General features: G+C 36.3%; 1 protein-coding gene across 1 annotated transcript in view; it reads right to left on the minus strand.

The window, feature by feature from the left end:
* Positions 1-3,057: 3,057 nt before the first annotated feature.
* The window catches only part of SDHAF3 (succinate dehydrogenase complex assembly factor 3), an 88,875-nt gene continuing 80,916 nt past the window's right edge, over positions 3,058-11,016 (minus strand). The window contains exon 2 of the mRNA XM_025378552.1: positions 3,058-3,820. Coding sequence (XP_025234337.1) covers positions 3,617-3,820 — 204 coding nt within the window. The 3' untranslated portion in view covers positions 3,058-3,616. The remainder of the gene's footprint in view (positions 3,821-11,016) is intronic.

Raw genomic sequence — 11,016 nt, forward strand, 5'->3', positions numbered from 1 at the left:
TTGTTCCCTGAAAATCGCTGTTATCCTGTTCTTAAGGTGCTCAGATTTCATATTGTTCAAATACACATGCTCTACAAACAACTTGTGCGGTTAACACAATCATCACAGGGTCCTGAGGTGACATTCATCTTCAGCTTAGGAAGATGATGGGATTAAGAGATTAAAGACAGGCATAGGAAATCACAAGAGTATTGATTGGGGAAGGGATAAATGTCCATGAAATCTTCACAATTTATGTTCTTCAGCTATGGCTTCAGTCAGTCCCTCCATTCGGGATCCCTGACTTCCCGCAGCAACTCACAATACCAAAGTTATGGAATCAGCCTAAGTGTCCATCAATAGATGAATGGATAAAGAAAATGTGGTATACAATAAAGTACTATTTAGATTTAAAAAAGAATGAGATCCTGTCATTTGCAACAACATGGATAGAACTGGAAGTCAGCATGTTAAGTGAAATAAGGAATGAACAATACCTAGTATTTCATAGCACAAGGTGACTATAGTCAGTGACTGTACATTTTAAAGTAACTAAGTATAACTGGATTGTTTGTAACACAAAAGATAAATGTTTGAGGGGATGGATAGCCCATTTTCCATGAGATGATTATTACACCTTGCATGCCTGTATTAAAATTATCTCATGTACCCCATAAATATATACATCTATGTACCCACAAAAATTAAAAATTTTTAAATGAGATTTAGGTTGGTGTTAGTGATTTAGGAGTAGAGCTAATATTTGAAGCAACAGACATGTAATCTGAGAGTCCTGAGGATGAAATCCCCGAGAACATCATATTTTAAAGTGGGGGTGGGGAGAAAATTTATAATCTAAAGGAGAATTAGGCAGTATAAAAAGCAGAAATGATTTAAAAGCAGAAGACAGTAACACTATCAAATCTTCAACATATCAATCTTAGAGTGATTAATATCCCATTGATTTTGGCAAGTGAGTGGTTACCCTGGCTAGAGCAGCAGATGAAGTAAAAGAAAAAGGAGACATGGAAGGTACTACTCAGTGGCTGGCTGAAGCGAAGGATCACAGCAACTAGGCAGTCTGTAATGGAAATAAAAGCACTAGTAGAATGACATTGAAGGTGCCAAGTAGTCAAAGGACTGATAAGTTTATGTATCAGTTTACTGTTAAAGATCACTCCCTATTTCCCAAACTTTTAGTTTACAAACTTGTTGTCCCAGTATTTGCACAGTGCATCTAGGCAAAACAGCAAACAAAACTTAGTTTTGTTTATTAAGTAGTCCAAACAACTTATCTATGCCATAACAATTTAGCACCTGTTGGACACTATGCAACTTACACTGTAATCATATTGACCAACACTACCTACATTTTCTGTTACTCATCTTCTGTGATATTTGCATTTTTATCATGGTAACCACTAAAAGCCCAGCTTCACAAAGATCTGTCATTAAAAAGAATGGCTATATAGCTGTAAAAGTGAAAAACCTTGCATAGTAATGTGTGTGGTGTCCAGCAAATACAAACGTGGCTGTGACTTCCTCAAAGTTAAAATATCCTGCAGCACCCCTGAGTTCTCTGTGATGCCCAGGAAATCTCAGTTTATAATTTGGGAACCATAGCCCTATTCTTGCTTTTATTTTTCTCAATAGTACTTATCACCCTACATATTTTCTCTCCTTTAGAATGTGAGTTCCATGGTGGTAGTAGACTTTTTGTCTTTGATAAGTGCTGTATCCCTAGTCCCTAGAATGACATCTGGAAAATGCAGGCTTTTAATAAGTATCTGTGGAATGAATTGTGTGGTGGGAGTAAGAAACTGATTATATTGTTAACAGACAGTGGCAAAAGCACAGGATATTTAAATTCATAATTTCAGATGCAGAACAGTTCTGAACAGAGTGAAGGTTTAAGTGTAGCCATGGCATGAGTGAGTGGTTGAATGAGTGAAAGTGAATAATGCCAGATAACTCTCAGTCTACTGGATAAGTAAACGACATAAATACTAAGTCACCAAAATAATGGCAAGATTTGAGGTAAGTCAAGTGCCAATGAACAGAAGGGAAGTATACCCTAAAAGAAAGCCACAGAGGGAAGAGTTCTTAAGCGAGGGTGGCAGAGTGATGGGTTGAAAGGGACAATAGGATGGGTCTCTTGTAAAGTGGGAGTTGTGGCCCACTTTACAAGACTACAGTGAAGCAGTGTCTTCATAATTATTAGGTTTCTATTAGGCAAGATGAAAAGGATAATGCTGTAAAGAGTTTGCAGATGTATTTGTTCATTATGAAAGAGAGCTCCTGAATGCACAACTAGATTTTAACCTTCTTGAGGGCAGGAGCTTTGTCTTATCCCTGAAGCCTGTTATAACACAGACAGTAGAATAATTGATTATCTTTCTCAATGAGAAAGACCAACAGATCAGACTGACTCAAAAAAAAGCAGCTATATACAAGGAGAGAACACATGAGACACCAAACCAGATAAAACAAGTATCAGTTTCTAAAGAGATGACATAAATTGCAAGTGCATCTAAAAAAATGACCATTTCAGAATCTTGGAGTAAGCCTCCATAACAGTCTTAGTCTCCTTGGGCTGCTATAACAAATTACCATAAACTGGGTGGCTTATAGATAGAAATCTGTTTCTCATGTTTTGGAGACCGCAAAGTACAAGATCAGGGCACCAGCAGATTCAGTGTCTGATGAGGGGCCATGTTTGCTTTAACATCTTCTCACTGTATCCTCATATGGTAGAAGGGGCAAGAGATCTCTCTGGGGCTTTGTTTTATAGGCCAACAATCCCATTCATAAGGACTCTACCACCTAATAGTATCACACTGGGAATCAGGTTTCAATAACTAAAGATATAAGTCATTTGGCATAATATTTTTTAAAATACACGTTTCATGTTGTAAATGGGGTTACCATTTTTTAAATGTAAGATCTTAGGGAAGTTTCTTATAGTTAAGTTGATTTGTAATGTCCTCAACTATTAGCTGATAAATCAGAGTCTCAAGGTAGCTACACATTATTTCAGGGGTTGTTATTAACAAACAAACACTGGAGGAAATGTATTAGACTTTGTATAGTCTATTATACAAATGATAGTAAAACAGTGAATTTTAAAGCTTCTCCCTAACCTTTCACTGTGAATGAACAGTGATGCAGGGAGAAGAGACATTCAGAAGAAAAATCATGTATGTATTATTAAAGTAGAAGTGATGAGAAATGTTCAAAATGACAATGTATTTAAAAAAATAACCTTGTTGGAATTCTGTATCTATCATTATCACAACATACTTACTTGATGAAGCTAAAGAAAAGACAGAAGGCTAATATGGTTGGATGAGAATAGCATTTTAAAATGTTTTCAGAAATTTGTCCATTTTAGATCCATTATTTCCCGTTTAGTTCCAAAATCGAATTTCATACAGCAAGTGCTATTATTCCAATAATTTTTTCAATTGTCACTAGTGATCTTGATTCACCTATTGTTGCATTCATAATATCCAAAATAAGAGAATATTTCATTAATAACAGGCATTTTCAAAGCTTAAATAATACATTTCAAAAACCAATGACAGTTAAAGTAAGGGTTCTCAATTTTTGCATATCTTGTTAAGTTTTGTCATATGAACTAAAATTTTGGTTTTGTAGACTCAGAAATACTAAATTGCCTATTGGGTTTTGTGGCTTCTTGCATCAGCTCCTGCAACTGTCCAATCTGTTCATCACGAAAGTCATTAAGTTTTTCTTCTGGGAGGAAGGTGCCAAAACATGCTTTTCCAGTTGAATTTTGTCTGTTTTCGTTAGCTTGTTGTGATAACACTGTTGCATACACCTAAAAAGATAAGGAATGAATGTTATAGATGTAAAGTTTAAATAATATTTAACATTAGAGGACCTGAAGTCTAATTCTTAGTCACCTATTTTTCCTCATCACTAAACGTAGAAGCATTTGGTTAGGAAAATATATAGTTGTGAAGATACAATTCATTGATAATTTCATATATATCTATTTTTAGCACTTTAAACGTTTTAATCAACTTTTAGCAAAATGTTTAACCTGGACATAAGAGTGGTGAGTCCATGGATGGGCTTCAGGAGCATGCATAAACCACCTCAAACCATATGCAAAATTGTATTTACACAAGTATGGACATCATTTCTGGGGCCATAGCTTTCAATAGATTCTCAAACAGGAACCATGGGTCTTTTTCCCCCCAACTTTTATTTTAAACCTGCACATGTACCCCCTAGATACAAGGGGTACACGTGCAGGTTTCTTACATGGGAATAATTGCGTGATGCTGAAGTTTTGGGCACAGATCCTGTCACCCAGAGAGTAAGCCCAGTACCCAACAGGTAGTTTTTCAACCCATACCTCCCTCCAGTAGTCCATGCTGTCAATTGTTCCCTATTTACATCCATGTGTGCTCAATGTTTAGCTCCCACTTAAAATTTTATTTTTCTGTTCCTGTGTCAATTTGCTTAGGATTATGGCATCTATGCTGCTGCAAAGGACATGCTTTCATCCTATTTATGTCAGCACAGTATTCTACTGTGACATGTAATACATCTTCAAGTGAGTCTAAATTCATTCCTATGTCTTCAATTACCACTTTAATTCAAAACATACTAGAGAGAAACTTCTTAAACCTTTAAGCCTTCAATATTTAACAACCATCTGTGTCAAGAAAAACTAAGTACATTCAGCCTAATATTCCAACTATCCCCATCTGCACAAGTGCCACTGTTTTGAAACAGACTCACTCGAAAATTAATCTTTTAATTAGACAAAGTACCAGTGTATTTTAGTTCATGAAGTTAAAGTGAATGAACTGGCTAACTCTGGATAATGCTGCTACCTAAATTGCTTGTAATTGCTGGAACGGCAGCATAGACAGAGCAACTTTAATTCCAAACATTCCAAACCTATGGAGAAAATATTTTTCCATGATTTACAGAAATCCACTTATTAAGACAAAAACACCTCAAGTTTTATCAATTCCACTTCTATATGCTTCAGAACAAGCAGGATTTTTCAACCTTGGCACTATTTTGTGTGTGTTGGGGGGTAGGGGTGGGGATGGGTCAGTGGGAGTCTGCATAGTAGGATGTTTAGTAGCATCTCTTGTCTCTGACCACCAGATGGCAGTAACGCCCCCTCCCAGTCTTGATAATCTAAAATGCCTCCAAACACGTGAACAAGTATCATGCACAAGAATGTTCATTGTTAAAAGCAAAACAAAATAAAAAAATGGAAACAATTGTACTTCAATAGGAGAAAAGTCAAATACACTGAAATTTACTCAGATGATTAATAAAGTCACAACAAATAAGCTATAAGTCTATGTATCAACATGGATGAATCTCCAAAAAATAAAATCTAAAAAGCAGGCTTTAAGAAAGTATTCATTTGCAAAAATGGAAAAGTTGATAAAGTAAGGAACTCTAAATAGCAAAAACAATCTTGAACAAGAACAAAATTAGAGGACTCACAACTCCCAATTTCAAAACTTAACTAGAAAGTTACATTAAACAAAACAGCGTGGTACTGGCATTAGAACAGATATGTAACACCAATAGAATGGAGAGTCCAGAATTAAATCCTTACATGTATAGCCAACTGGTTTTTGACAAAGATGGCAAATCCATTCAATGGAGGAAAGAATAGTCTGGTCAACAACTGGTGCTGGGAAAACTAAATTTCCACATGCAAAAGAGTGAAGTTGGACCCCCATCTTCTACCATACACAAAAATTAACTCAAAGTGAATCAAAGACCTAAACGCAAGAGTTAAAATCATGAGAATCCTAGAAGAAGACATATAGGTAAATCTTTATGACCTTTGACTTGGCAATAGGTTCTTAGATATGACACCAAAAAGCCCAAGCAACAACAACAATAGATAAATTGGATAGTATCAAAATTAAATACTTTGGTGCATCAAAGGACACTTGAGTGAAAAGACAAACTACAGAATGAGAAAAAAATTGCAAATCATATCTGAAAAGGGTTTATTATCTAGAATATATAAAGAACCACAACTAAAAGACAAATAGTCCAATGTAAAAATGGGTAAAGCGTATGAATAGACATTTCTCCAAAGAAGATATAGATGGCCAAGTACATGAAAAGATGCTCAAAATCATTCGTCAGTAGAAAAGTGTAAATCAAAACCACAATGAGATGCCACTTCACACCAAGATGTCTACTATAATTTTTTAAACCCCAGAAAAATAACAGTTGTTGGCAAGGCTATGAATAAACTGGAATCCTCATACATTGATAATGAGAATATAAAATGGCATAGCCACTGCAGAAAAGATTGGCAGCTCCTCAGAAAGTTAAACACAGAATTACCGTATGATCCAGCAAATGCACTCATAGGTATATACCAAAATAACTGAGAGCAGGAACTCAAACACATACTTGTATACTCATGTTCACAGCAGCAATATTCACAAATAGATGACATTCAGAAAATAACCTAGATGTCCACCAGCAAGTAGATAAACAAAATGTGGTATAGATATACAGTAGAATATTTATCACTCTTAGAATGAAGTTCTGATCCATACAACATGGGTAAACCTTGAAAACATTATGCTAAGAAGCCAAATATAAAAAGACATTGTATGATTCCACTTACATGAAATATCTAGAATAGGCAAATTCATAAAAGAATGGAGAATACTAAGGGCTGGGAGGAGGTAGGAGAGGGTGTTATTTAATGGCCACCAAGTTTCCGTTTGGGTGAGGAAAAATCTAGAATAATGTCTCTACAATGTATCATTTACAGTGTCCAGGAAAAAAATTCAAAATTATTACAAACAGTCAAGACAAAGGGCAATCAATGCAGACCAGTGCCTGAGATTATTCAGACATTAGAATTAGCAGAAACAGATTTTAAAGCAGGTACTATAAATGTACGTAAAAGACAATATGGTAATCATAAATGGGCAGATAAATCTCAGCAGAGAATGAGGAATTATAAGAACCAAATAAATTCGAGAACTCAAAAATGCAATAACTGGAATTTTTTAAGTGTCACTTAATAGTAGACTGGAGATGAAGGGAAGATTCACGAACTTGAAAATACAGCAACAGAAATTATTCAGTTTTAAACAATGCCAAAAGATTTATCATAAGTTTAAGTGGAATCCAAGAAAAGAGGTAACTACCTTAGAAGAAAAATAAATTTTAATGGATATCTTTTTTTTTTTTTGAGATGGAGTCTTGCTCTGTTACCCAGGTTGGAGCGCAGAGGTGCTATCTCCGCTCACTGCAAGCTCCGCCTCCTGGCCTCAGCCTCCCAAGTGGCTGGGACTACAGGCGCCCGCCAACACGCCCAGCTAATTTTTTTTGTATTTTTAGTAGAGACGGGGTTTCACCGTGTTAGCTAGGATGGTCTGGATCTCCTGACCTCATGATCCACCTGCCTTGGCCTCCCAAAGTGCTGGGATTACAGGCATGAGCCACTGTGCCCAGCCAGGTATCTTATTTTTATAAATTTTTATGAATTTTAATGAGTTTTTAAGGAAACATAAATTCAAGAAGCTTAGCAAGTTCCAAGGAGAATACAAAATACTATACCTAAGCATATGATAGTTAAATTGTTGAAAAATAAAGCAAAAATTTTTTTAAAAGTTAAAAAATATGTATATCATTTACAAATATACGCAAATGTACAAAACATAAAAACAAGCATGGAAACAACCAACATCAGGATCCTGATTACCTCTGAGGAGTAAAAAGGGGGAATGCAATTTTAGCTGTACTTTTAATATTATTTACTTTCAAAAAGTGATCTAAATATTTCAAAATATTAATATTTGTTAAATCTGAGTGGTGAATACATAACTTTCCCATTTTTGAAAATTTTTATAACTGTATATAATTTCAGAGAACATTTCACTTAGGGTATAATTTATAATAATTATGGGAATAATGTTTCTTATGGAAAGTAGAAATACATTTCATGTTTGAGAAATGATCAATGAATGAACATCTTGGGTTCTAGAAAGACTGTCACGAAAAGGAAACAGAAAAAAATCCCAACCGTCCCCCTGTACACCACCCATTTACCTACTAGTCTTTGACTCCATGTACTTGCAACAGTATTCCTTTCCTGGCAAGACAGAAGAATGGCCAAAATAAAAATAACTTCAGGACCACAATTTGGAGGTGGTCCAGATATAGGTAAGAAGCAGCAATAAAATGTGAACTTATGACTAGGTCACCCTGCCAAGCATATCTACCTAGAGGGAAGAGACTCAGAACAGAAAAATACTACAGTACACATTAACAGCATCCTTTGGTTTCAAACTGTTAACATGCTGGCTTCTAGGAATAAAGCTATCCTGAAAGTTAGAAGATTCCTATGATTGCTCTCTTGAACCAAAGAGAATGTGCAGTGCTTCCTCAGGATAAGTTAAGCAGCTGCTTTAAGTAGCACAAAGCCATTGAAGAGAAACACTTTGAGTATGGTGAGAGCAGGTGCAGTGGGCTGAATGGTGTCCCCAAAAGATGTCAAGTCCTAATCTTTGGAACTGTGTTACCTTATATGTATATTACAGGTTTTGCAAGTGTGATTAAGGATTCTGAGATGAGATTATACTGATGGTCCCGAAAAGTATTCTTAGAGGGGATGATAAATTAGGCATACAGAGGAGAACTTGATATGAAGAAAAAATCAGTTTGGAGTGATATGGCCATAATTCAAGGGAATCCTGGATCCATCAGAAGCTGAAAGATGTGGATTTCTTCCCTAGAGCCTCTCACTCTTTAATTAGGCCTCTCCAGAATATGCTACCATTGTTTTAAGTCAGGCTGTGGTAGTTCATTGGAGCAGACACAGGAAATTAATACAGCAGTGAACTACAGAAACAGTCTTAAAGTCTCCTAGTAGAAAAAAACTAACCTTCATGCTAAACTGTTTCCCACTAGTTTTTGAAAAGGCAGAGAAGCTATAGTACCAGTTTGTCAGGCATAGAACAATCAAATATTTTGAGGCTCAGCTGTGCCTTCACTGTACTCTAATTCTCTATCTGTATATTAAACTTGTTTATAGTCTGAATCAAATTGATACTATTAAATTACTAGTATGGTCGAGCACACTGGCTCACACCTGTAATCCCAGAGCTTTGGGAGGCCGAGGCAAGAGGACTGCTTAGTTTTTAGTAAACCAAACATCACACATTCTCACTTCTAAGTGGGAGCTAAATGATGAGAACTCATGAACACAAAGAAGGGAACAACAGACACCTACATAAGGGTGGGAGAAGGAACAGAAAAGGTAACTATTGGATACTGGGCTTAATGACTGGGTGATGAACCAATCTGTACAACAAACCCCCGTGACACAAGTTTACCTATGCAACAAACCTTCACGTGTACCTAAAATTAAAATATAAAAAACTTGTCAGTTTAATAACATTAAGAAAACAAATTATAATTAAATTTTAAAAATCATTTATCTATTATACAGATTTTTTAAAGAATAGAAATGAACTATATTAGATTGCTTCTTAACAGCATTTAGAATCAAACTAAATAAACCATTTCAAGTAACCATTTCTGAGTAACAGGACTATGAAGGCAGAAAAGCTACTGGACCCATTCATCCCTTAAAAAACATAAATAACATAAAAAGAGAAACAACCAGATATTATGTGCCTCCTGATAGAAGTACATATTACCAAAAAAAAAAAAAACAAAAAAACAAAAAAACAAAAAACAAAACATACACCTAATAAGCCTCTACATCTATTATCAATTTACAGGAAACACAAGAGACCTAAGTGTTAAACATCACCATGGGAATGCAATCAGCATGATTCAGACTATGAAAAACTACATAACAACCCCAGTCTCAGAAGTAATAAAGGAAAAATAGCAACTTTACAGTGATGAAAGCTGAAAGACACCACCTCAATGAAATGATCAAGGTAAACATCACCAGTAATAAGTCACACTGCCCTCATGTACCTCCCGATAATTAGGCACTGAGAAGATGTATCACCTCGGTGGTATTCTTCCCAATAATGCACAACCTCAATCTAATCATAAGAAAACATCAGATAAACCTCAATTAAGGGACACTCTATAAAATAACTGATCAGTACCCTTCAAAAGTTTTAAGGCCATCAATGACAAGGAAAAAGGAAGGAACTATTACAGATTAGAGGAAACTAAGGAGCTCTGATGACTAAATGTGATGTAGGATCTTGCATCAGGCCCTGGAACAAAAAGAAAAAATTCCTATAAAAGCTGATGAAACTGAATATACTCTGTAGTTTAGTTAATAATATTGCATCCATGTTAGCTTCTTAGTTTTTATAATAGTACTATGGTTACACAGGCTATTAACAGGGGAAGTAGCTGCAGAAAGGTATAGGGAACCTGTACTATCTTTGCAACTCTCTTCAGTAAGTCTAAAATTAACTCAGCTAAAAAAAAAAAATCTAAAATTTTTTTTTTAACAGGTGTATCAACTAATTATAATACATTTATTTATTTCTTATTTGAACAAAAATGCTAACAGTGGCTCATGACTGTAATCCCAGCATTTTGGGAGGCTGAGCTGGGTGGATCACTTGAAGTCAGGAGTTCGAGATCAGCCTGGCCAACACGGTGAAACCCTGTCTCTACTAAAAATACAAAACTTAGCCGGTGTGGTGGCGGGTGCCTGTAATCCCAGCTACTCAGAGGGCCGAGGCAGGAGAATTGCTTGAAACCAGGAGTTGGCCGGGCGCGGTGGCTCAAGCCTGTAATCTCAGCACTTTGGGAGGCTGAGACAGGCGGATCACGAGGTCAGGAGATCGAGACCATCCTGGCTAACATGGTGAAACCCCGTCTCTACTTAAAAAATACAAAAAACTAGCCGGGCGAGGTGGCGGGCGCCTGTAGTCCCAGCTACACGGGAGGCTGAGGCAGGAGAATGGCGTAAACCTGGGAGGTGGAGCTTGCAGTGAGCTGAGATCCAGCCACTGCACTCCAGCCCGGGCGACAGAGCAAGACTCCGTCTCAAAA

This window comes from Theropithecus gelada, chromosome 3 (genome assembly GCF_003255815.1).
Source record: "Theropithecus gelada isolate Dixy chromosome 3, Tgel_1.0, whole genome shotgun sequence".
In the NCBI taxonomy this organism is placed as follows: Eukaryota; Metazoa; Chordata; class Mammalia; order Primates; family Cercopithecidae; genus Theropithecus; species Theropithecus gelada.